General features: G+C 42.9%; 1 protein-coding gene across 3 annotated transcripts; it reads right to left on the bottom strand.

Annotated features, from left to right (window-relative positions):
* Positions 1-1,836: 1,836 nt before the first annotated feature.
* Positions 1,837-12,126, bottom strand: LOC121178679 (ATR interacting protein). 3 transcript variants are annotated; one of them, XM_041032958.1, is made up of 19 exons: positions 11,825-12,126; positions 11,486-11,569; positions 10,889-11,235; positions 10,330-10,412; positions 9,760-9,930; positions 9,556-9,668; positions 9,253-9,410; positions 9,062-9,145; positions 8,589-8,694; positions 8,164-8,328; positions 7,543-7,807; positions 6,880-6,933; positions 6,440-6,621; positions 5,202-5,338; positions 4,942-5,033; positions 4,506-4,592; positions 4,330-4,408; positions 3,997-4,218; positions 1,837-2,150 (listed from the first exon to the last, which is right to left on the bottom strand). In XM_041032958.1, exons 3-19 carry the CDS (start codon positions 11,232-11,234, stop codon positions 2,077-2,079), a joined length of 2,418 nt encoding a protein of 805 aa, XP_040888892.1. In that variant the 5' UTR covers position 11,235; positions 11,486-11,569; positions 11,825-12,126; the 3' UTR covers positions 1,837-2,076. The 3 variants fall into 3 exon arrangements, with proteins under 3 accessions (XP_040888892.1, XP_040888891.1, XP_040888893.1); XM_041032957.1 differs by lacking the exon at positions 11,486-11,569; XM_041032959.1 differs by lacking the exon at positions 11,486-11,569 and having other exon boundaries at positions 9,062-9,142.
* Positions 12,127-27,336: the final 15,210 nt, after the last annotated feature.

Genomic DNA, 27,336 nt, shown 5'->3' with positions numbered 1-27,336 from the left:
AAGGATTTACGTTTTTGGGAGGAACCAGTGGGCTACGTTTTGAGTGCCACAGACAGGAAAGGGAAATCAGAAAGTACTGACGGACGAAATAACACAAAGGGATTTGTTGACAATCAGAAAAATACAGTTAACAGTTTGATTTCTCCAGTAAGTGTGCATGTGCACAGCAAAGACTTTTAAGTTAAAGATCGGAAGTGGGTGAATCAGAGCAGAAATAATTATGCACTGACTGAGACTGAAACCAACATAAAGTAGCCTGTAGAGGTCTAAAGAGTATTTCTGTGACTACTTTGGTTAAAATAATAAATTCATGCTTCCAAAATAAAGTCAGGGACTAGAAAAGAAATGTGCTTACTGACCTGATGTATCATCAGATTTATAGAAACCAGGCTTTTGCAAGTGCATGTGTTTTCCTGCATAACCTGGTTGTTTAAGTGCATGCAAATGTACTGTGTCCTGATCCCGTGTGTAAACAAGTGTCAGAGCCTCCATGTACTGTAGTAATGACAAACCAGGCTGATAACAGGAACAAACTGTGGACTGATCATCACTGATGTCCTGCAGGGGCTATTTCTGTTTCAGTGTGGCTAGATGAGCAATTCTGATTTAAGGAGTTGATGAAGACTGCCCGAACACACCACTGGGTTTAAACGGTGGAGTTTGAAGGAGCCTAAAATGAGGCACAGCTTCTTTCTCTCAGTATTAACACTTTAACAAAGCAGCCAACAAGTACACACTCCAACAAGTACAGTTCCACTGTATCCCATCCTCTGCTGATGACAATGGTTTAACTCTAACGGAAGCAGAGAGCCAACGTGACAGATTGAAATATTTGTAAGGCCTGTTGTCTCAGGATCAAAGCTTCGTTTACAAATTGTGTTCTTGTGGCTCTCACAGGAACTGTTGTCCTGAAAAAACAGTGAGCTCATTTTTGTTCTTAGATACAAATTCATAAATAGTTTTCTCGTGACATGACGTCTAATTTTGCCCAGAGAACAAACATGTTCGTCACTGTAATGATAATGAAATACGGGTAGGCTCATTTCAAGAACACTTTGTGTCCTTGAGGCCTAAAGAACCGAGTGAATGACGAAAGAGGCTTCCACTGACCATCACTCCAAAATAACAGCACACTTCTATCTCTGATATGTCAGCCTCGTGGTATAATCACATCTCAGGATAAAGGATTAAATATAAGCACCATGTGTTGACTCATAATAAGGTATCTTGAGATAACGGGACAAAAATTATTCCCAGCGCTCAAGTTTTGTGTTTCCTTTGACTAAGGCTGGTCAGTCGATAGCCACAACAGACCTACAGCAGCCAGTAGGATGCCTTATACTGATATACTGTATGATTCAGACCTCAGTTACATCTGGAGAATAAATAAAGATGTTTCAGTATAAAACCTGTCTCTGTGAACGTTTTCTTAATGTGGTGACAAGTTTTCAGGTTTGAGTAGAAACCTGCAGTGACTTTTACCAGGCTCTGATTGTCTGTATTACAACATCACATCAAACTGCCACAGAGGAGTATGGCTCACTGCCACTAAACTATAACTAATACAGTTGTATTTCTTTTCTTCCCTGCTTCATGCTTCTTTTACAGTCCTTTACACTTTTACAAAAAGTGTCATTAGGAAATGGTATGGTATTCAAAGCACTGCAGGAGTTGGAGCGATACCCAATCCAAATGTCAAACAAATGAGAGAAGTGAACAGCAGCTCTGACTGTTAAAGAAGAGTATGGACAGGTAAGACGGGAGGTGGTGAAGAAACACAGAGGAAAAAAAACAGAATATACTGCAGGTGAACATGAACACTGACTGCAGCAGGTTTTCTCACCTTCATGTTTTATTGTTAAATCCCATCAGACACCACACCAAACTTGTGACTGTCCTTCACTTCAGTTAAGACCACTGACGTCTCTCTAATCCTTAATTTCTGTCCATGTCCACTTCATCTCAAACGTTTGACAGAAAACAGACCCTCTGCTCTGTCCTCGTCTCAGTCTGAAACATCACAGACAGTCAGTAAACTGTCTCTCGTGTCTGTTCAGTGCTCACTGATGGAGTCGGTCAGGAACCTGTATCAGTGTCCATGTCATCGGTGTCGTCGCCCTCCGAGCGGCAGATCTCCTCCAACGCCAGCTCTGACAGACAGGGAACAGGAAGCAGAAAACATGAGGCTTTACTTAAGAGTCCTGGATGATGTTACATTTTATGGCCAAAAGTAAGCGGACATACAAACATTCCAGGTAAGGCTTTAAATCTAAACGATGACTTCACTTTGTAACTGAACTGTGTGCGATAAAAATGTGTACGAGTCCAACGTTGTGACAAACTGATGTTTACTCCAGTATCAGCACACATGGCAGGGAGTGAAAGTAATGATCCGATGTGACTCAAATACAGTTTCTTTGTCAATGTGTCATCATAGAGTTCAGAGTTTCTGAGAAGAAGAGAAGTTTATTCTGGCCCCTGGCTCAGCTTTTAGTGCCTCATGTTACCTTGCATAAAACTGATTCCAGTGAGTTAAGGTGCACTGAGGCTTGCAGATTGTTAAAGAAGTAGATTATTAATGTTCAATTACCTCGTAAAAAAAAAAAAAAAAAATTATATCTACTCCTTCACCCTTGTTAAAAAAAGTCCAGAACATGAAAATATAAATATTTTTCTTTTCAAAAGTTAAACTGCTGGACACAAGATGTCTCCTTCTTCACTGTAAAGCCCAGTCTCTTTTGTAAGATCTCTACTGGACCACGACTGGCCTCTAATTTAGCTGTGTACATCTGTCGAACTGTGACTTAAAGTGAACACAGAGACACTTCAGCAGACGAATGCGAAAACAGCTTTCTGTAGTCACACTCTCAGTGTTCAGTGTCCATCATTCTGCACAGTGAAGGTCAAAAATCCAAGTGAAGTAACAACAAGAAATTCACATTTTTTGACCGGAGGGGAAGTTTGTTAAAGTCAGATAAGTGCATCTCTAATGTTGAAGTCGTTTGATAGCATGAACCTTCTTTGAGGGCAAAAATACATAAATAAATAAATAGAATGAGAGAGACTTCATCGCACAACAAAAGAGGTTACAGCGTCATCGCGCCAGTGAAATGAACACTGGGTGATACTCGTCATCTTATTAAGGTGAAATGACACACACTGATCATATCGCACATTTGCTTTGTGGTAATCAGAGCAGCAGGTGGCATCATGGGGAACAAAGAAAACCTCAAATGACTAAGTCAGACATATTTAGAAGCGTATGTGTGAGAAAAAAGTCATCACCATGCAATCAGAGGTGCACAAGCAGCCAGAGAAGGCTGCAGTTAGTTTCACAGTTTCCAGGTGGACGTGTTACACGTGTCGGACATGTTTAACATGTTACATCACGTTAAATTTCGTTTAAATTAGATAATGATCAGCTAGGACTCAGTCAACATTACTCAGTGTCAATACAGTTGGTCTGTTTGCATCAGTGCCTCTGACTGGAGGGTTGTATTAAAGATTTGTTTAAAAAAAAAAAAAAAATAGAATTTTGTCACTGAAAGAAAAGAGGAGTGTCGAGCCACAGCTCTGCCGTTGTTTGAAATGATCACCTGTGTTTGAGCTGGTGTGTCCGGGTAAATAGACTGTATCTGTTGTCCATTTACACGAGGTAACAGTGAAACTTCAGTATTGAATTCTAACTAAACCACACTTGAACTTTATGCAGTTACAGCTGTGTCAAACCACAGAGAGCCAACAGTCTGCAGGTTTTCACTTGAACAGCGTGAGCTCTACCCTCCCACCTGAAGCAGTGGTAATCATTGGTGGAGTCTTTGGTCGATATGAAAACCTGCAGACTGCTGACTCTCTGTGCTACACGATACAAAACCCGTGCTCGAAAAAAAAACTTGTTCCACCTCTGCCTACGTGGAACAGCCCTCACAAGATGAAAATTTTACAAAATCCACATAACGTGTGTGTTTATTTCTTCATATATGTGTGTGTGTGTACCCTCGCTCTCGTTCAGCTCTGGGATCTTCCTCAGCGTGTCTCGGACAGCGGGGATCACCTGGTCGTACATGTGCAGCAGTGGCCTGCAGCTCTCTGAGAAGCTGCCGTGATGCAGCAGCAGCCAGTGCAGCAGCAGCAGACACTCTCTGAGCAGAGACGCTGCCGGGCTGCGCCACCATGGCAACGAGGGGGTGGAGCACTGAGGTGAGGGCGGGGACGGGCCTGAAGGAACAATGATTTTAGGGACAGCTCGTTGAATGTCAATAACATTTTAACTGTGACTTAACTGTGAGTTTCTCTAATCTCATGCTTTCAATATGAAATGTGACTGACCTGTTGAGTCTGTCGGCTCCTGAGAACCACGAAGGTCCAACCACTGACGATGGAAAACAATCACCACTGTCTGAACCAACTGAGAGACAGAGAAAGAGAGACTTGTGTAGAAAAGTGAAACTCAAAGTTTGGTGTCACTATATACAGCGACAGAACAAAGGGTCATAGAGTTTTACCTCAGTGTTACACTGACAGCTGCTGTGCAGGTTTGTGGTCCAGCTCTCGGCTCTCTGAGTCATTAGTCTGCTCAACAAACGAACCACCTGAGAGACAAAAACAATAACGGCCAACTTAAAGCTACTGTAAATTCTCAAGTACAAGCTGTACATAAAGCTGTGGTCGGAAGACAGTACAGGTGACTGATTCACCTGTACTGTAATGATCTTCTCTAATACTGTTTACACTAATAAATTCTGGGAAGTTCTACTTTGTATTGTTTTTCAGCCACTGTCAACGAAACTAAACCAAAATAAACAATAAGATACGGAAATCAACAACATAAGCTGTCGAAGCAAAACAGTCGGATCATCTTAAAAGTGTCCTCCCCCTGTAGGACTAAAATATGTCTCTGCAGTGTGTGTGTGTGTGTGTGCGTGCATTACTCTATGTTACCTGCAGGTCCAGCAGAATCCAGTTTGTGTGTATTGCCTGGTTGTCTGGTCTGGTTCTGATATACTGGAATAACTTAAGGAAAACACAGGGGTCTGGAGAAAATAAACAAACAGCTTAAGTTCAGCTGCAGTAGATTTTTCTGTTTATTCAAATAACATGGAGCAGAAATAGTTACCTGATATATAAATGATATTAAATTACATATGATATTAAATTACACAGAGTTTAAGTCGCTGCAGTAACAGTGGACGAAGTCTCACCGTGCAGAGAGCAGAGCTGTCGAGCCAGCGTCTGATGGTCCGACATCGACATGAGGACGGACACGCACTCTGAAATCGTCTGCAACCTGCTGTCTCCTGACAAACACGCACACACCACCTGCAACACACACTGCAACCTGAGAGACAGAGAGAGAGGGTGGTTAGATGTGACCTGTGGGGAATCCGCTGTAAACTAATATATTATGGTCAAAGCTGAAATGATTCATTTTCAACCATTTTAGTCATTTTTGTAGCAAAAAACTAAAAAGTATCCAGAAGCTGAAGTTTGAATCTTCTTTATGTCTCTTGACTGTTTGGTCAGAATGAAGAAAGTGAACAATAACTCTCAGACAAACTCTCTGTGCTGTGATGCATGTGATCTGTTCTTACAATTTTATTTTTTATTTTTATTTTTTTTTTAACAAATCAGCAGAGAATTTCCTGGCACTTCTGCAAGTAGTTGCCTACTGCACGTCTCAGTTAGGTCAGTTATTTCTACTTTCAGTTCTGTCCCCAGTGACTGTAAATACCTGCAGGAAGTTTACAGTCACATATTACATAACCACTGACAGTCAGCCAGTGGAAAATGTGAAACACACATACACTCCCTGGTCAGCCACTCCTCTACCTCCAGCAGTGTTCCACCCACCTGAGTGTTGCATCACACGTGCACACGTATTATCCTGTATACTTTGCCATGGAATAAAAGGTTTCAACTGGGGCATTAATCGAGGAGTGTGGATGTGTGCGGATTGAGGGAAGTGTTACGTCACTGTTTCCTACGACTCTGACGAATTTAAGAAACAAACACAAACATTCTTTGTTGTTGGTATCAGTATAAAACTGTCCTGACCTTTTCCTCGGTTCTTCATTCAAAGTCCTAACACTTTCAAAATGGTTCCTTTTAGAATGAATGATTGCCATGGTAACCAGGAGCAGGATTTTTTTTGTTTCATCACTATGATATTACTTTCAATAAAGCATTCAAACAAACAATCAAACAATTTCATGTTCATACAATGAGTCTGTTTCTTTGCATTTTACTGAAAAAATATCTCCTCTGTTGCCACATATGATCAGATCACTTAACATCTGGTGATAATACAATTATATAGAAAAAATTATGGAGACCCACTGTCCCCTTTGGCCTCCTGACTGCTGGTTGTTGGTAATGTTGCTGATCATGGAACTGATAACTGAAAGTATGTAAATGAAAAACGGTCTGATTGCAGTCTCACCTGTCAGCGTGTGTTTGTGGTGTCCTCTCGATTAGGACACACAATGTCTTCAGGGCGCTGAGGACCAGCTCCTCCCTCTGTGAGATGCTGCTGCCGCCAAGTCCTGCTTCACACAGCCGTAACAGTGACTGCAGCAAGGCATTCTGGGAGTACAGACCAACACCTGCAGAGGATGGTTCAATCTACAACCAGAGGGAGGAAGCGAGGAAGATTTCAATTAAAAGTTTCTCTTTAAGGGGAAAGTCAGACAGTCTCTGTCCAAGAGACAACAAAACAAACAAAAAATATGTAGTTTTATTTCTCAAAGTTTCTATTTTGATATCACCACATCTACTGTGATGAAGGTGAGGGGGAAACATTAATTAAGTTAAATACAATACAGCAAAGTTAAAAGTGAGAGTATGTGTGTGAGTGGTTAAACAGGTTGTTTATGTCTATACCTTGAGGTCTGTAACTCTGCTCCGACTCTCTTTTGACAGCACTGCCTCCACCACCTGGGGAGCACAAAGGTCAAATAGTCAATAGGCAAATGATCGTGAGCTCTGTAAACTTTACTGATCCTGTTGCGATGATGTATTCTCCCGTCTGAAAACAAAGCAGCAACGGTTGTAAACACAATGGGGAACTAAACTGCATTCCTGGAAAGTCATCAGTTTGTTGAAGTCTGAGCTCTAATTTCACAGAGACATACGGTGCAAACATCAGCCCTGCACCTGTGAGGTTACACTTTCCAGTGGAACACTGAGGTTCTTTCCTGACCTGTACTGGTTTCATACAGCTGACGTACAGTGTACCAGAGCAGCAGAAGGAGAGGCACAGTAGAGGATATGTCATATACAGTGCAGCATTTCACAATTTTCTTAAATTTTATAGATAAAGCAATTAACCAAGAATATAACTGGTAAATTAATCAATAATGACAGTTTTACTGTGTCAGCAAAGCCTAATTACACAGTGCTGTAATTAAAGGGCTGAGTAATTGTTCCTCTCATGTGACGTCTATTTATCTGGGATAAAAACCACTGAGATGCACCATCTGGTTTGAAAGGTATTTGTTTGCTTAGTCCTGACAGGTGTCTTTGTTGTTACTGTTGGGCGTTTACCTCATCACTGTGGGCCAGCAGCAGATGGAGGAGTCGCAGAGCAGCCAAACCAGTGTCCTCCATGCTGAAACCACACAAACCAGTCTCCTCAAGTCTTCCCAGTCCAGCTGTGGGAGCAGCATGGCCTGCTGGGAGCGAGCTGGCAGCAGCAGAATCCGAACCATTGCTGACGGCAGAGTTGGAACGCAGTGAGTCCACAGCCTGACAGAGGCGAGACAGGTGAAGGTCCAACAGAGGGAGGAGAAGGATGGCTCCAGGACATGACCTACACAAAAACAGAGATTTTTGTTTCATTAATATGACAACCAGCTGATGTGAGCGTTTGTGTCATTTGGTGCCACAAACATGCACATTATAGTCAGTGGCAATGTTGGCACCCTTGGCCAACTGTGCTGTTATGTGCTGAATGTGTGAGCTAATATATCAGTTTACAGGGATGGTGGTACATCATAGTGTTTTCTAAAGCGGTCATTTCAGTGCTGCTGTTACATGATTTTGGCCACAGGAGGGCTCTGCTGTCCACAGAACTGTTCCGATTCAACCGTTTGTTCTAGATTCTGCAGTGAGCAGCAGATGCTATGTCAGAGTTTCAGCTGTAATACCCTCAGACAGCCAGCCTACCTGTTGTTTCTGCTTTTGGCTGGAGCTGCTGTTCGGCTTTGACTGAGCATGTTTAGTCCAGTTATAGCCAGACTCTGGACCGGACTCAGGGCGGCTCTGGGAGAACCACCTCCACTGACACTTGCCGCTGCATCAGACTGGAGCAGAAAACCTGCTGACAGCCCACTGAGCACATGACATACAACACAACGAACAAACAACACATCAGTTAGTCTTTTATAACAGTTCAGCTTCTCAGATGGGATGTGTCTAGTACTACACTCACCTCTGTTATTAAAACGACTATTCAAGTTGTGTGTTACAAAAGGTTAAACAGGAAATCAAAGATTCTATTATATTATATCAAAACAACACTGAACCAATGTCTCTTAATGTAACACTCTATTACCGACCAGGTTGTCATGGTTACAGTGCAGGGTGTTTACCTGGATGCCTGGTGAATGTCTGTCAGATCCATAGACAGCAGGTGAGAGAGGTTGGGGCTGCTGGGAGACAGAGGCTGCTGCAGCAACAACCCCAGCAGGACTCCACCTGGAGGACAACACACACAACACATGCATTTCATGAAGCTGTTGGACTTGTGATATCCTGACTCAAGCTAACATACTGTACAATTCTATAAAGTGTGCTCTACATACTGTTTTATCTGTTGGTATACAACAATATCAATATAATTAGCGGGATTTCTGTTTAAAAGAGGCTACTGACATTCAGCTGCCTTGGGCAGGTTCACCGATTGATAGTTTAAAAAAATCATCTGTAATGCAATGAATGGATAAATCACTTTAAATGTGTGTTATGTATGATTGGGATGAGTTGACTTGTTTGAAAATTATGTGTTGCAGGTTATTCATGTACATTAACCCTTTGAAGAGGGGCTGCAGACTGACGAGCTGACCTTGGTGCTGCAGGTGTGGAGGTCTGACAGACACGAAGGGGTCTGGGCGAGACACTTCTCTGCTGCTGGACGCCCCTCTGTCTGCTGAAACACACACAAACACAAAAAGATCAACTAAAATTCAGTGATCCTCATAAACACAACATACACATCTGTTTCACCACCACAAATGTCATCATTACGTGACCCACCGTCTCTCCGTGTCTTCATCGGCGTCTTCACAGGCGTCATTCTGGACGGCACCTCGGCTCCAAACATCTCCTTGGTGATGAAACCGTTTCCTGATGGAGAGGAGGAGCTGCTGCCGCTCCCATGATGCACCTGGCCAAGACTGCTCAGCACTTTAGGACTGAGAGCAGAGAGAACAGCCTCTCAGATTAGAGATGAGCAGATGACAATTCTCAATCAGAATGGAGTTTGTCCTGATAAAAAAAAAACCTATAATATTTCATAGATTATCCAAATTGTTTTTAGTTATATTGATGATGACTGACCTGTTTCTTGGCAGTGGAGAGGCCATCTTGTTTCTGTCTGAACTGTGTAGTTTGGTCTTCATCTCATTGATCTCTGCTTCTTTAAACTGCAGCTCAGACTGCAGAGACTGAACCTACACACAGACAACATGTCATTATCAAGTTAATCTGAGTAATATACTGTATTTACGTTGCATCTATGTGTAAGAGTTTTTAGCTCCTCACCTTCCTGCTGAGCTCCTTCTCCCTGTCACTCTGCTCTCTCTGTCTCTGGGTCTCCAGCAGGACCTGGGTGTGTCTCTGAGCCTCCTTCTCCTGCTGAGCTGCCTTCAGAGAGTCCCTCAGGACACGGATCTCCCCGCTCTTCAAAACAATCTCATCCTCCACCTCCTTCAGCTGATAACATGTACACAAACAGACATTTCTATCCAGCATCTGCTTGCAGCTGGTAAAAGCCCCTCTTAAATCTGATATAACACAAAACTGATAAGCTTTTTCAGAGTTTTTAATACAAAGTGTTTTGCTGCTGGCTTGAGGCTCTCAGTTTTTAAAGTCACTTTACAAAAGCTTTGCTAAACAAAAAAGTTACAGAAAACGTAGAAATAACCATTTATTCATGCTGGAATTTTCTGTGCAAATGTAATATCAAATTCACTGTTATAGCTCTCAGCACTGATTGTGTGCTTTTGATCACTGTCCTTCTATATGATTTCCAACAGCAGTTTTCTCTAAACCTGGTCTGCAGATCCTGTGCTGTTGAACCCTTTCTGTAAAGTTTTATTAAGTGAATCTCACCTTCCTCTTCAGCTCTGCATGCTGGGCCTCCAGCAGACCGTAGGAGTCCTCTCTGTGTGAACCAAACTGATGCTGCCTGTTACCTGAACACACACAACAATAGAGCTTTGTCAACAAAACTAGCATTCACTGTACCTGTTTGACCTTCACTTGACAGCTGCTTGTCAAAGGATAGTGCGGTGGTTGTGCAGCTTTTAACACAGTAAGGTGGTGTATCAATACATCTTGCCTGAATTGGCACATCTGATACCAGCGAGGGAATAGAAATATAGTCTTCTAACGTCACAGTTTGTTTTCACTGGTGCTTCAGCCCAACAATAGCATAAATAAAGTCCAACCAATGGCTGCCTGGAAGGACGGAAACGAAAGAAGGACGGACGAAAACAGATTAATGATTTGGAGAATAATCAGCAGGAATGGAATGGATATGCTAATACAGGATGACAGTGGGATTAAATATCTAAACTGACCAGGTTTCATTCTTTAAATGTATCCATATTTAGAAAATAAAAAGCAAAAAATAAACTTTCAAGGATGTTCAGTTCTGCTCTGAACTCACCAAGAGGCTCTCTGCTTGGTACCCCTGCATTCCCTCTGTTGCTGCTGCTGAACTCAAACATGTTCTCTCTGCTCTGCTTCGTTGTGGCTCTGCTCAGAGGTTTGCTCTGCCCTGCAGACCGCGACCAGGCCAAACCAAGGGCCGACTCCACCTGTTTGGTTTCTGGTTTAGACCCGAGCCCCGCCCCCGTAGCTGTCGAGGTGATGGCCTGTGAGGCAATGATGTCAATCTCAGCCAAGTCGTCTTGGGTGAAGTCCTCGTCATCTCCAAATGGGTCATCGAAAGCAGCCGCTGTTGCTACTTCGTGGTTGAGGCCTCGGAGGCGTTTGGTGGGAGGGCAGCTCATGCTGTGAGGGAGGAAGAGAAGAAGCTGTGACCTTTCACCTCCAACTACTGGTTTACAATTTGTTGGTTCTTGGTTGTGAATTAATTATAGATAGAACTGTAAAAATATAACCAGTGCTTGGTTTATTACAGGAGAAATGACTAGCTGTGACAAAATCACCACCATGCAAAGCTGCATGTGTAGCCAGAACAGAAGGTCACAAAAAACATGGTTTCAGCAGAGACAGTGCATTTGAATCATGTCCAAGGTACCTTTTAATAAACTTATTGTCATCAAATGCTCCCAAAATGATCTGTCCTCCAACAGAATGTGTGTGCAAGTCCCCTACTTGACTCCTGCAGTTGAGAAGGTTGATAAAATGCTTGTAACTCCTAAACTTTAAAGTACAACTAATATTTTGGCCACTTGGGACCGATGTTCTACTCTGAATTGCTTGTTAACAGGTAAAACAGCGGTGTGGTGGAACTCTGTATAGGCCAGGCTACAACAATCGTTCGTTTCTGGCTGAACTAAAGCTTCAAAACAAACCAGTTTATAACGTTAATGTTGTTTACATTAGGCGCAAAGGTCTTCTGGGTCTCCTGAGTTACCTTGTTCCTCGGCGCTGCTGCTGTGGCTCCTGATAGCTGTTAGCTAACAGATAACACTAGATGACTCGCTGTGATTCCAAAGAGAAGCTAGCCTGCTAAGCTAACACAGCTCCGTCGGTCACAACAGCATTTCAATGTCAGGTAACACTTCATGAAAAAATATGATAGAGGAGTCTGATAAAAGCGCTCCTTCACACGGTGCCTCAGCTCTTGATTAAACGGTAAAAACTAGTTGTTAAACGGTTTACAAGTCAAAAAACACGGAGTTAAAACTGTCATGATAACAGTATACTGTCGAGCCCGCTTCGGTGCCGCTGATAATCTGACCAATCAGAGCGCTGCTCAAACATCCGACCAATCATCGGCGCCCATGCGCTGAACTGCTTGCTGTACGGGTCCCCATTTGAGGCAAACTGTACCAAACGCACAAATGAAAAAAAAAATCAAAACAGACAGCTCAGATTTTTAAAATAATAGCTCGACATTTAGGGTAATGTCGAGAGCTAGATTTGCGTTCATGGTTCCCTCGAGAACTCAATGCTCCGCATCTTACCTTGTAATTTTGTTTTGATTTCTGTATTTGTGGCGCATTTTTGTATTGGGTCGTGTTTTGTTTTGCAACGTGTGTACTGTATTTGGTTGTGTTTTCTGGGTTTGTAGCATGTCTCTATATTTAGTTTTGTTTTCTGTATTTGCTCACTTTGCAACACTTTTTTTTCTAAATGCTGCGTGTTGTCAAATTGGTGGATGTTTACTTAATTTGCTTGTGTTTTGTCCACTTGCGTGTGTTTGCTTGCGGGGACACCAAATATACATCACTCGCCTGACTGTACAGTAAATTATAGACTACAACCAGCAGCTGGTTACCTTAGTTCAGCTGACTGGACTGGACTAACACTAAGCCAGGCTAGCTATCAAAACCTACCTAGCAGCATCTCTAAAGCTAATTAAATGCTATATCTTTGTTTGTATTCGATACAAAAAAGTGCAAATGACAGAGTGTAGTTTTATAGGGGGTTATGCGTGGGGCTGTTTCTTGGTCAGGTGCAGTACCTTGTTGGGGTCTCTGCCGGTTGCCTGGCAACGTCACACTGGCAATTCCTTCCTAGCCCCATGATAACTTGTGTGAATTATGGACACAACTTCTAGTTATGCCATTCACTGACTTGGCATCTGCAGGAGTTAGACGAGAGGGTTGATCCCACTCTCATTCTGCACACCAGATACTAAGCCAGGTAACTTATCAGCCCCCATAAAGCTCATTTATGAACACATTATATCTTGTTTGTTTAATCTGTATAACAATAATTTGTGAGAGTCAGATGAGTGTATCAACATTTTACCAGCTCCTCTCTTCTCTCATCTGGATTTTGGCAGCTGGATTGTCAGAAGACACTGTTTAGGGAGATTTTAGTGAGGAAATTGGTAACACTTAACAACAGCTTTTGATTTACAGGGATTTACAGGTGTTTATTAATGAGTGAAAGCACAGCATATCTGTAAGATTACAAAGCAGTGACAAGGTATGTGGACTGTAATATAATGCTGGCTGTTGACACAGTAAGACCAAGCATGTTGACAATTTTTCCCAAACTTCAGTTTTGTTACCCTGTGTATCCTGTAGGTACCCAGTATTAACAGAAATACTAATTTAATTTTTTTCTCATCTCTAAAATTTCCAGTTGTTACTCCCTTGATCCCCGTAGTCTTGTTTTCTTCCTTTTCACCTACACTTTTGTACCAGCAGGAACTGCTTTTATTTTATTGGTCGAACCTGATTCATTCAACAAAATTACAACGTAAATCATGAACTGTATTATAAAGCGTTACCAGGACATCAAACCAAAGCTGTAAAAGTGGGGAGACAAAAACTGGAAAAGCTTAAAAGTGAAGGGGAAAATAACGTGGATGCATTAAGAAAAATAAAAATGAATTAATTAAATTACACCCTTTGTAACAGCCGCCATGTTGGCGAGTAATCTGTCATTAGCTGCCACAGTTTTTATCCACATCTTATTTCAGACTGGTGGGTGTTAATATGAATCCCTGCATGTACACTCTCCTCATATAGAAGCTTCTTGCGGCTTCTCAGCAACAGCAAGTGTGATTTCCATTTTTAGACACAGACAGGTCTGTGTGTCGCATCTGAGGCTACAGTGTGTGTGTGTGTGTTTAACTCTGACACATGCTCTCTCTTGCTCTCTCTCCGCCTCCGTACTTAAGTATAGAAATGACAGAGCTCAGGCATCCAGATGCACCCGTCATCATCATCATCACCACACACACACACACACACAATCTTCACTACCATCTGCACTGCCACAGTATCACCAATATCACCAGTATTGTGCACTGTGGCAGGTCTCCTCTGCACAGATTCAGCTCTTTACATCTTAAAAAGATAATACAGTGAATTAGCAAAGCCACACACACACACATATACATATCTGGGAGGCGAACTGGTTACCATAACAACCGAACAGTCAAAGCAGGGTCACTGAGAGTGAATCAGATGAAATGAAGCCTACATATATGTGTATGTGTGGGTTACTGCAGAAGCAGGGGCTGTAACTCTGACACACATGACTGTTTTCTGATTCTGTGGCTCTGAAACATGTCCAACTGTCCTCTCCTGCACTGTCCTCTCAGGAGACACCGTAGTGGAAGCCAGACCACTGTCCAATCAGTGCAAGCTGTGAAGGGAAGGATGTTTCTTGTTCCCTATATTTGTTATACCTATAGACTGATATAAACCTTTTTTTTAAATCCAAGTGCACCAAATTCACACTCCCATTCTTGAAAGTTTGAACTTGAGAAGTTCAACTCATGAAACTCCCAAGAATGGGAGAATGCAATATGATCAACTGACCATTTGCTTAACCCACTTAAAAGGGTCCACATCAAGCTGGTTAAATATGTAAATGCATCTTTTCGTCTCTGTATCAGTTTCAGTTAAGAAGACAAATTTCAGTCGCATCAAACTTTCTCTGTGATTGTTCATTTTAAATGCCAGTATATCTGAATACACAACAGAACCTCTGACTATGGATTTATGTCGATTTTCTCGGTTTAAAAAAAAAGGACTTTATCAGCATCTTCAAAATGACAGCTGGTTAACATGCAGTGTTTATAAGCCACGATTAAATCACTGCTTGATGACAACAGCATTGGAAAAATATATCCATGAGAACAATTACATTGTCAATTTGGCTGCACTACAAACACAGAATAGATGACAAAAGAGAGCATGAGGACACTGAGCAGAGTTGCAACGGGCTGTCACTCAGGTAACAGGTTGTGTTTTTGACTTAGTCGCTGTTCTGAAGACAACCTTCTGTCATCAAAAACAACTTCAATGCATTTTGTCATTACCCTGTATCAGTTTGGGCTTACTTTCACAAACAGAAAGTAAGCCCAAATGTTTCCTAAGGCTTCGTTTGCCCATTACTCACAATTCAAAAAATAGATTGTGTAAAGCTTCTACAATTACAGAAATTGATTTCCAGCTAACAGAATCAGAATCAGAAGCCTTTATTGTCATTGTACAAGAATACAACGAAATTATAGCAGCCTAGAAGTGGTGTTACTCCAAATCTAATAAAAAAAATATGTACAAATAATCTAAATAAAAGTAAAAATTGAGACAGTTATTGCACATAGAGGAATCAGAGTTCAGCTGCATTGTGCAGTATGTTGAGGTGTATGTATGTCATGTTAGAAGTGGGGTGTGATTAGTGTATGTGTGTGTTCAGATCAGATGATCCTCTGCGCCATCTTTTACCACCATCTGGAGCCTCTGCTGCTCTGCTTCAGTGCACTGGGAAAACCACACTGTGATGCAGTAGGACAGGATGCTCTCGATGGTTGAGCGGTAGAAGGTGAACAACGGTCTTGGTGTTGATGGTGAGATCAGCCGAGATGGTGGTGCCCAGGAAGCTGAAGCTGTGGACCCTCTCCACGCAGTCGCCGTTGATGCAGAGTGGGGGTGGGTCTGGTCTGTGCTTCCTGAAGTCCAGTATGATCTCCTTGGTCTTCGTGGTGTTCAGGATGAGGTAGTTAGCCTGACACCACACAGACAGTTTCAGGACTTCGTCTCTGTAGGCAGACTCGTCATCCCCCGAGATCAGCCCCACCACAGTAGTGTCGTCCGCGAATTTCACTATGGTGTTGCTGGTGTAGGCTGGTCTGCAATGACTTCTTGCATCTGTGCACCTCATCCAGTGTAGACTACATCAACTTCAGTACAGCTTCTTTGTCCACAGCAGGGGTTGGAAACACTGGATTAAACTTCCAGTGTGAATGCACCTTTATACATTGCATCAGGTCTCTTTGGGTCTATTTAGAGCAGGTCTGATTGTCCTCATGTCCCATCCAGATTGGATCTCTCTCTGTCTTTTCTTTTTTTCTTAATTTGTCCTGTAGATTAAGATTTTGCCAAATTTTGGACCAAATCAACAGAAACAGAAGACCTCTGACAGACACAGTGAAGGAACTATATCTCCCAACATGCCTTGAGCAGCATCTGGTGGAGGTTCCTGGGTGAATATCTAGAAAATGGACGATTGGATGGTGTGTATCTTGTGTTTCTGTGTGTGTTGCTGCAGTACAGGCTGCCTCCTGCACATGTCGAGGCATTGCTGAGGAGTTTCAGTCTGAGAGGAAGACATCCAGAGGGAGACCACCCCGTATGATTGGCTGATAAAGCTTAAAAGGCCACCAATCAGATACCATCCTCACAGTGTGACTGCGTGTGTTTCCCTCTCCGTCTCTGAACGCACCGTGTCAGCCTGCGCATATTTTTATGTTTGCAGTGCTGCATGCATGCATGAGAGTGTGTGCGTGTGTATGTGTGTGCAGGATGCTAAAATCTAGAGCTGTGAAAGAGGGGGAGGGGCAGGGATAGAGATGCCGAAGAAATACATGAAAATAGAAAGAAAGAGGGATATATAGAGGAGGAAGGGAGGAGGACAGTGAGAAGTGGTCAGATGCTGAGGAGAGAGTGATAGTGTAAGGCACACTGAGGAGAGATCGACGGAGAGAGTGAGGAGGAGGAGGAGGAGGAGGAGGAATAAACGATCTGCTGTAGGAAGCGGCAGCGTCGTTGATTTTCACAGGAACCAAGGCAGCTGTCGTCTGTTGCCGTGACGATGGGCTGCTGGCTCTCTGGACCATGGATGGGTGACCAAATGGTGAGCGACCAAAGACCTGCCTCAGTGTTATAAATGATGCTACGTGTGTTTTATGACATCTCATTTGAGGACGTTGGAAACAAGCTCTGTGAGGCACGTTCAGGTTTGCGTGTGTATGTAGATGCAGATGCAAAATGGCATCATTTCATGATTTCTGAAGGACTCTGCATGTGTGCGGATAATAAACCTAATTTGTGTGTTTTTAAAATCTCAGTTTCAATGACTAAATTTGTTGTAAATATGGAGAATAGTTCAGAGCAAGAATGTGGTCCATATTTGTCATCTCCCTCTGCTGAATGCTCACAGTCGTTCTGCTGCTGTCCTCTGTCTCCACACACAGGTGCCATTTTGTGCTGCTCAGCTCATGCTGTGTGTGTGTGCATGTATACGTGTGTGTATATCTGGTTGAATGTAGCGGAGGGTGACTCATGGTTGTGATGTGCTGGAGTTAACAATACTGTTCATGCGTCTAATTCGATGGCTGCTGAGCTGCGTGTGTGTGTGTAGGCGTGCATGAGTGTGTGAAGCAGGATGAGGTTTATGTTGGCTTGCAGGTGTTAACCCTTTACTGCAAATATGGACACCATGTCCACGTTCATCATATTTGACTTAAATTGCAAAAATTCGAAGGTGTGTTTGTCATACTGGAGTAAATCCACCATCTGTCACCATCGGCAGAGCTGTGTCTTGTGACCCAGTTGCGTAATGTTGATAAATTCAGAGTTTTCAGTCTGAAGTGTGTTCACGCTGTAAAAAAACAGATAAAATGAAGCTAAAATGGCAGCGCGAAGACTAAAATTTGATTGTGGTTATGATGGATACTGTTTTCCCACAATGCATGGCTGGATTACTCTAATGTTTCAGTCCCTCACTTCCATAAAGTTGGTGTGAGACCCAGATTAATAAAGGAATAGTGCAGCAGAGGCTGAGATATGTTGGGGTATGTCCCTAAAATGCTACCTTTCCCATCTTGTCGTTAAAGCCTCCCTGTGTGGTAAACAGTCACTTCTTTAACACTCAACCCTTCCAGTTTGTAAATCAGGTTTTCTGTTATACACTTGTACTCTCCCAGCTCGAGCTGACACAACCCTGATAACATCACTATAAAATCATTATTGTATTTTATTTTATTTTTTTTTACACTAGAGACCAAAGAGTTCTGTTTTGTTCGTCCTGACCTTAAAACACGCTGGAACTCCATATATTAAACACCATCTACGATTCAGTGAATTAAACTGATTCATATAAAAATGTTAATATTAGTCTTCCTTATTGACTTACAACATTTCCAGCAATGGTCAGTGACTGACTGCATGTATCTTATATGTTATATTGACTAATGCCAAAGGATGCAGGATGCACATTCAGCAAGCAGAGTGCTGCTGCACAGCTCATAACTGTTGAAACTGTTTGTAAATTGTTTGATACAAAATGATTAACACCAAATAAATCAACAGACAGTTGATTGATAGATGATCATGTCACTCTGTGTCTGCTGCATGTAGAACTGACTGGTGTTTGCTTCAATACCTGTATGCTTGTCACAGATGAGTGGGCGGAGTTTAGCACACCTGAGCCAGCGGGATGCTCTGCGAATTCTGGCAGCCAGTCAGCGTCCAATCACCATGCAGATCAAGGGTCAGAGGGGGCGTGGCACCGAGGCAGACAGGGGATCCTGGGAGCCCCTCCCACTCAATCTGCAGCACCTTAACCTGCCCCTCCCAATGATGGGAGCGGGACTTAATGCCACCAGCCCCTCCTACCAGGACAGGTAAACACACATAAAAAATGATGGAATGTAGGTTTAGTTTGGTTGAAAGAACAAAACAGGAAGAATAAAGTGTAATTGACTGCACAAGTGAAAACAGGTTCATCTGTGTAGTACAAACAGAACCATGTCCATGTCTGTTTTGGAGTACATCACGGTCTTTAGTTCTGCTCAGTAACAGGATTTTATAAAGTATTGAGTCTTGAAAATGTCTAAACTCTGTGTTCTTGTTGTATGCCACAGACATTATTACAGCCATCTGCCTCTGCCACAAGATCACTGTGATGGAGGGCGGTACAGCTACCTGTCCAGCTCCCCACGGGACACTGTGGACATTGGTCACCAGGTGACACTAATTTAAAAATTTGTATAATGAGATATCGCTCTGGGTTCAGCAACAATAAGTTGTTTACGAAGACTCATATTTTTAAGAAATGCAGCTCAGTAGCTCTGTTGTGGTTTGTTGGCTTGTTCTGGGACCAACAGCTTTACACACAGATTCTCTTTCTTTATGTACGGCCTTGTAGAGCTCACAAGCAGGCATGCACAATGTAAAGGTACTTTGTCTCCTGGGATTAGTAAATGAACACATAAACATACAAAGGATTTGTGTTGTTCTCATTATCTTTGTCTCACATCATGAATTCCTCAGGATCCAGAACTGACTGGTCGTCGACCAAAGGGACAGAACTGCCTGATGGGATGTTGCAATACCAACTTAGAAGAGCCTAATGGCTGCCACAGTCAGGTATCCAAAACCGTGTGTCCTATAGCAAATGCTGCATATTATCTTTTTTCAGTGCCTGTACCTGCAAGATATGGTTTCAGTACTGATACCAAAATATTATAATGTTTTCTGCAGAAAACTTTATTTTGTCATTTATAGAGTATGTCTGGCAACATGCTATATATATATATATATTTTTTTTTTACTGTCAACAAATCCCATGTGCCAATCCAAACCAACTCTGAATAGATCCTACTGTGGGTGTATCCAGAGTCTGATATATCTAGTTCCTCTGCACCACAGAGCTTCATTGTTGTCAGAAAACTATTAAAAACACATCAATGAGTCACACTGTTGCACTGTTCCTTCATTACCATGAACATGGCCATTGGGAGGCTTGGGGCTAAGTGCCACAGACAGGGTATGGAAGTTCAAAAGTATTGAAAGTTGGACATGTCGTTGGTTTTGGTATTTTCATGGGATTTGTTGTAAAGAAAAATACAAAATATCAACAGCCTTGGTGTTTAGCTACTTAAGCCAAACTTCTCAAATACATCTGTTGTGCAGTCATACAAGAGCTTTGGCTAAATTAAATACAGAATAAAATGAATAAAATGAGCATTTAAACAAGGAAATATCAGTGCAAACAACCTTGTGACTCAGGATACCTGTTGTTGCAGACTGATGATGAGGACTTCATGCTGGAGAAGCCGCTGGGCTTCCTGCCTCTGCACCATGAGCTGGACAGCGGTCTGGGCTGGACTGATGGTTCCCTTCACCAGGGGGACCTCTCAGGGTTGGAGACAGAGGAGGGAGGCCTGGAGGACTGTCATTCACATGGGGCCCTTGCCCCAGGGGGTTGTGGGGCCTTTGGAGGTGGTGGCTCTCCTTCCTCTGAGTCCTTTATATCCTCTGAACTCAGCGACTCTGGCTTCTACAGCGTTAGCACGGGCGAGTTCAGGCACTTCCAGAGGCTGCTTGAGAAGCGAATGCGGCTGTATAACGCCAGGCTGCAACATCAGGGTGAACCCTGTGAGAGACGTGAGCGTCGTGATAGTTGCCCTAAGAGCCACCGCGAGCTGCTGGAGGCCATCCCTGAAGCGCTGACCATGCAGCCCCAGTGCCAGCGCCTGCAGCTCGGTATGGAGGAGGGTGCGGGGCCCGTCATGGACCTCCCACCCCGAGGACTTTTCAGGTAGCAGCTGATATAATAACTGTCCCTGCAAAATGACAGTGTTATTAGAACATAAAGACTCACAGCAACAGTATCTAGTGTCACAAAGTTCCTTCCGACTGGCATACAGAGTTAGGCCAGTGTTAGTGTTGCTTTCAGATGTGCCTAATACGAGTTTGTAGAAAATATCGTTCAACTAGTGGTTTAGTAGCAGTGTTGAGGAGCTAGAAACACGACAACAGTAACCCTTTGGAAGATGTGTAGATTGTTTTCTGCATTTGCTTCAGTAAGAATTTTATGTTCCCAAAGCAACAGGCTTGTAATTTTTAACATTTTCCATAAAGTATAACATAGTATTGAGCTCCGTTCAGTCCCTGCTTTAAACCTGTTTAGACCTGTAAATTTAAACCAGATTATCTCTGGTGCAGATCATCCATGGTTTAAACCCTTTTTGAACTAATTAATCAATGGTCCAAAACTGTTTAAACCCATTTAAACAAGATTATTCAAGATTATAATCTGTTTAAACTATTTTAAAGCAATTTCAAAACCGTTTACAGAAGTTTTCTGGATTAACAGAACTGAGCAGTTCAAATGTGTGTTAATTTACCAAAAATATTTAACAACTAGTCACAAATTTCATAGCTTTGTGCAACAGATACCCTCAAGTATCTGAGATTTATTGTGTCTTACCTCAATACCTCGTCTTTCTTTATGAAACCTTCCCCTGAATTCTGAACATCTATGTCCCCGAACATGTTTAAATGCTGTTTGATGTTGACTTCAGTGTTGCATTTCCAGGGTTTCATCGGTCCAGTTCCATAAAGCTGACCGACCCTGTCTGAACCGGCACAGCTCCAGCAGTGGGGCCCTCTTCAATCCTTCTCATGCACACGCTGCAGTTTCACGGATGACTGCCCCAGTCCTCTCCACCTGCAGCACTCCCTCCAGCCACAGGAGACCACATATACCCATTCAGCAGCACCACCAAGGCTCCAGCTCAGTGGGGATGCTGAGAAGAAGCCGAACACTGCACCATCGCCCTCCTCCACAGGAGTACCGCCGCAGGGCCAGCCACCCTGCTTCCCCCTCCTACTGCGCAGCAACCCTGCACCACTGTGGAGGTGTTGCACCACGTAACATCCTGCCGCCAGGTCTGCCAGAGGAAGGTGAGCTAGTGGCTGGTGTGATGTCTTCCCACCCAGCAGCCCTGGGACTCTCGCCCCAGCAACACCGTGCCACACTGGGGCATATGAGGCCTGCCAACACCCATGAGCAATGCTATGACAACTCCAACAGCCAGATCACTCACCATGACTGGTGGCACTCCCAAGAAAGAACCTTGATGGCTCAGCCAATCTTGACAGAAAGAGACAGAGAGATTGAGAGAGAACTGGAGCAAAAAAGGCAAATGCAAACGGAGAAAGAGCTGGAGAGGGAGAGGGAGGCACAGATTCAGGAGGAGATGGAAAGAGAGAGGCAGGAGAGGCAGCAGGAGCTGGAGAGGAGCCGAGCCAGAGAGCAGCAGCACCTCTATAATCTGGTTCACCCTCCTCAGGCCGGAGACATCAACGACACCTGGCCGAAACCAGCAACCAGACAGTCCCAGGGTGGCGGAGGAGGCAGAGGACTCTACAGCACTCTAGAGGGCCACACAGGCGTTGGTGCTGCTGCTGGATGGGATGCAAAGAAAGGACACATGAATGCAAGTTCAAGCCCTAATCCCAGTTCTGGTCTGCAGCCAAAACCTAATCCAAGCTCTAAACCCAACACAACCTCACGGATCTCCAGGAACCAGCTCCTGAGAGATCGGGCGTCTCAGTTGGCGGATGAACGCAGCGGGATGAGTACTGATGAGGAGACCAACACTGACATGCTGATGGGTCGGTACTGGAGTCGAACAGAGAGGAGGGAACACTTCCTGTTGGCTCGCGAACAGAGGCAGCTGCAGCAGGCCAGAGGAGGGACTATACGAGATGGTGTCAACAGGGGAGTGGTTATCACAGGAGGAGGAGCCTCACTTGGTGACGGAGGTGTGCAGGACAGCAGGGGTGTCGGAGGTTTTGCTGAAGGACGGTGCAACACAGTCCTGGAGCTGAGTCAGAAGAAGTTGAGTCGTCTGAAGAACAGGAAGCTGTTGGATGACTGGACGACAGTAGAGGAGCTGCTGACTCATGGGACCAGGTTGGACAACCAGGAGGACATAATGTGTCCCAGCTCCCTGCTGACAGTCACCACTGTCTAACTGCATGGACACCACATCTAACTGTAACTCTGTGTGTGTGAGTGTGTGTGATGTTAAGATAAGAATATGACATTTTTGTAAATCCACTTTGTGGTTTGGTCTTTTCCAGAGTCAGTAGAGAAGATGGTTTACGTTATCTTAGGTAAATTATACTTTTGGCATCAGCATTGCCACAAGGGCGTGCAAGTAAACTCAAGCCCAAATTGTACTTTATGCACCTCAAAAGCTGCATGGGTCTCAAAGGGTCTGACTGATGTATGGATGCCATACTGTATTTATTTACCATGCAGACTGTTCCTACCCTCCAGCACCAACTGGACTGTTTGCCATCCAACCTGCTGTCTGTGTCCTTTAGTGTTGTAGAGGATGAAAGTGATCCTCATCTTCTCCTATGACTCTGTGGAAGACAAAGAACAAAAGGATTTACAGAAATGTCGGACTGTTCCTTTAATGAATGTGTGCGAGCGAGGGAACCTCACTGTCATTGCTGTACATCACCTCAACTGATAGCTTTATGTGTGGGTGTGTCACCGCTGTACAGCACTCCTGACAAAATGTGTGTGTCAGTGCATGACGCTTGTTATGACAAACAACTGAACAAGGTCAAATGAGTGTGTTTGCTTCATGTGTTTCACGCAACATCTTATGCTACACATACTTCACAGAATCTTTGACAAAATTACAGAAATTTGGGTTTGGACTCAATTCCTCAAACAGACCATGAGATTTTGGGGAGCAATACTGTTCTGCGTGATATACCTGGCTTTGTACTAACAATAGATCACATACAACTACTTTTACATCAGGGCCACAGAACACATCAACTGTAGCAATGCAGACAATGACAACGGAGATTTGATACCAAATCCTGAATGGTTTTTTTATAGAAACTCTGTTTACAATGAAAATATCAATCGGTGGGAGCTTTTGTAACTCAATGATAAAAAAAAAAAAAATCTGATTCACTTGTGTAATAGTCAAACTGTGATGATCATGAATGGGGAACAATGTGCCACAGAGGTTTGCAAAACGTTTTGATCCCATCGTTAATCTGTAAAATCAGCTGCTGTAGTGTTTGGGGTGGAGTTTATGCTGCATTCATGCCTTATTTTTCAGACCGTACTTACATGCAGCCGAGTTTTAACTAATACAGCATATTCCTTCTATTTCCAGTGTAAACATGGTAGTGGTGCAAAGGTAGGCTGCCACCCAGTTGAAATGCAGAACACCAACACCGTTGAGCAGCATTTGCAGCTGTAGCAGCTCACTGTCTGAAAGCACCATAATGTGTGAGTGTTAGACAGTAGTAATCACTGGTGGTTTTCCCCATTCTTTCCGTTCTGCTGACAATGGCACGAATGCAGCATAAGCTCTTTGGCCCTTCATGGCTCATGGCTCCCTGTTCCTGCTGGTGTCTTTACTGTTGGCAGGATGTTTACAGATCTACCTACCCAGACAACAGCTTATGCATGTTTACTGAAATTTAGAGTGATGCGTTGACTGTGTGGAGAAAATTTTAGATAAAAGAAGATACACCTCAATTTTATGTTAGGCAGTCCGGACTGCTGCAGCTTCTGTACAGTCAGGAAAGATCAAGTCAGCGTTGTTGACATTCCACTACAAGCAGGTACAGTGCTGAGTAAATCTGAAATCTACTGATTCCAGGTCTGCAGTTTGGGAAAATGTGCAATAATACCTCAAGCTAGTTTTAATGTGACAATGACGGTGTTGTGTGCGCTACCTGTCAGGTTTCCATCGAATGCAGTAAATAATTTTAAATCAGATGCACAAAAGTGACGAGTCACTACAAGTGCACAGTAATCCTAGAATCTAAAATGGTCAGAGTAAGGTTATGTAGATATTTACATTATTTCTCTGCATTGTTTTCCATGAGAGGGACCTAAGAAAACAGCTTTTTGCACATCATTTTTTATACCTAACGTTTTCCCTACCTTTCTGTACCAGGGACCGAGGCCAGTGGAACGACTGTAGATAGAACGACAGTATGTGTTGATGTTTTCTTTATAAACTATCATTGTGATTTATGGAGGAAAAAAAAAATCAGTTTATTGTCATTGTGTTGGACATATTTCAATATTTTTCTTGTGATGTTACAAAACCAATGTGAACAGTTTTTATGATCTTTAAAATCTACTTTACTTAAAGTTGGTGAAAAACTTTGATTTACCATTTTCAAAGAGTGGACACAAAATGTGAATATTATTGTCTCTTTAAATGGCTAAATTGAATTTTACTGTTGTTTTGTGTCATTATGACATGTACATATTGATTTTGTCGAAAGGTGCAGATGAGGTTGGAGTTAGTAACAGGACACGTTGATGCCATCAGACGCCTCCAGTGGTTTATCATGTGATTCTGTAGATTTATAGCTGTGTTATGGAGGCTGTATATACAGCACAGAGATTAACATTGTAGTATTAGTAAGTTTAACATTCACAATATTGTCACAGTTCATCGAAAGTGGTTCAGTTTGTTCTGAATGTTACATGTGGAATCCATAAATTATGAGTAGGATCACTGACACTAATTCTTAAAGGAACACTATGACATTTCAGATCAGCCTTCTTGTTTGTCTTCTCCAGAGTGAGATGTTTCAGACAAATATCAATTTCAGTATTAAGTACACAGATGGGTCCGAGGACATGTTCAGCCTTGCTTAGCACAAATACTGTAAGCAAAAGAAAAAGCCTTCCAACAACTCAAAAGCTGTCTGATTTAAAAGCTTAGTGTTTAGCTTAATTGGCACAAAGACTGGAGGCAGGGGGAAACTGCTTTCCTGCTTCAATCACACCCTGACATCACTGAAATGTCAGGGTGTCTTGAAAATGGTTAAAATTCATGAATAGGGGAATTCACGAATATTGGAGCCAAATTTCATGGAAATCCATCCAGTACTTGCTGAGATATCTGAGTCTGAACCAGTGGTATTGCAGTCTCTCATGCCAAGGGTGGCTAATTTAACAACTCCAAAGCTGTCTGATGTCCTGTTAGCTAACAAGCTAGCCATGCAATACAACACAATAGGCCTTTTTTGGAAGATACTGACATGTCACAGTAGGAAAAACACAGGTATAAATAATGAAATTGGGAATGGTTGAATTTCACTGAGCTACTTTGGTTTCAGGGTCCTGGCATTCTGGGTAACTGTCACTGTCATGGCTTATTGGGACACTGTTAAACGCAGTTGTTACTAACTGCATTTAAAAGTGGCTCTGCTTGATGCCAGTGCTTTCCCTACTATGACAAGTCAAAATGTCTGCTGTAAAAAAGGCCTATTTAAAGCCAAAGAGACACCACAACTCCGGGGTTCTATTCCACAAGGAAGAAAATCCAATTCAAACAGCACAACACCAGTCATATTTAAACCACTGAACAAATCAGAGATGTGGGCAATGACTCAGAGGTGGAACCAGGCTAAGTTCGGCACAGTGACTGTAAGCACTATCTCAAATGTCCTGTCCTCTTACTGGGGTTATGAGGCCTCAGCAACGGAGTTTAAATCTGACAGCTCTGGAGTTTCTGAAAGACGGATTCTTCTCTTTTGATGGGGCTTGGGTTGCAGTTTCTCTGTGCTTCCAGTTGTGTGAAGCGAAGCACCTCTTGGAGCTGTCAAACTGATATCTTGTCATTTGACTCTGGAGGAGATGGAGATAATAAGGATTCCCAGGAATGTCAGACTGTTTTAAACCACTTTAAACACTGAGCCTCAGAGAGGAAAGAGGTGGAATTAAACCTCCACCTGGTTTATTTCCACATTTTCCCTCTCTCTCGGTTATGACTCAAACAGTTTGAATAATGGATGACGAAGAGAGAATTTTTTTTCTTCCCACCCGCCCCCCCATCACTCTCTTTGCTTACGTTACACAAGGACACATAGAGCTCAAAATAGCGCTGCTGTCCTCATGTGATGTGAAATTAAAAGCACACTGGAGCGGAGACGCTTGCTGCTGGGGAACTCAACACTTGTTTTACTCCATCTGACAATCCCTCCATCCAGCCTGCAACACCACCTCCATCTGTCTGTGCAAGGGTACTTTTCACGACAGCAAGCTTTTTGGAATATGATGATGTACATGTGATTGTAATAAAGAGATTTTAATTAGCTATGACACAGTGGTTTTGCGTTTTTACTGATGTCCCTGAAATGCTTTACGATCAGACATGAGTAGTAAACTTCAGGGTAGTTCAGTTGTTCATAACTTACTTTGAACAGATGAATTAATTACTGTGATTAATCAATAATTAAGACCGCCTTTTTTTTTTTTTTTACGTAAAACATGTTAGGTCAACAGATTACATAACAGTCCTTTTCATTAGGTATTGGCCTGGACCTACATGTCTTCATTATACATAATACATTAGCATACACAGTAATGTATAGTGTGTCA

The sequence above is a fragment of the Toxotes jaculatrix genome, chromosome 3 (assembly GCF_017976425.1).
Source record: "Toxotes jaculatrix isolate fToxJac2 chromosome 3, fToxJac2.pri, whole genome shotgun sequence".
Classification (NCBI taxonomy): domain Eukaryota; kingdom Metazoa; phylum Chordata; class Actinopteri; family Toxotidae; genus Toxotes; species Toxotes jaculatrix.
This window is presented reverse-complemented; position numbering and strand designations above follow the sequence as displayed.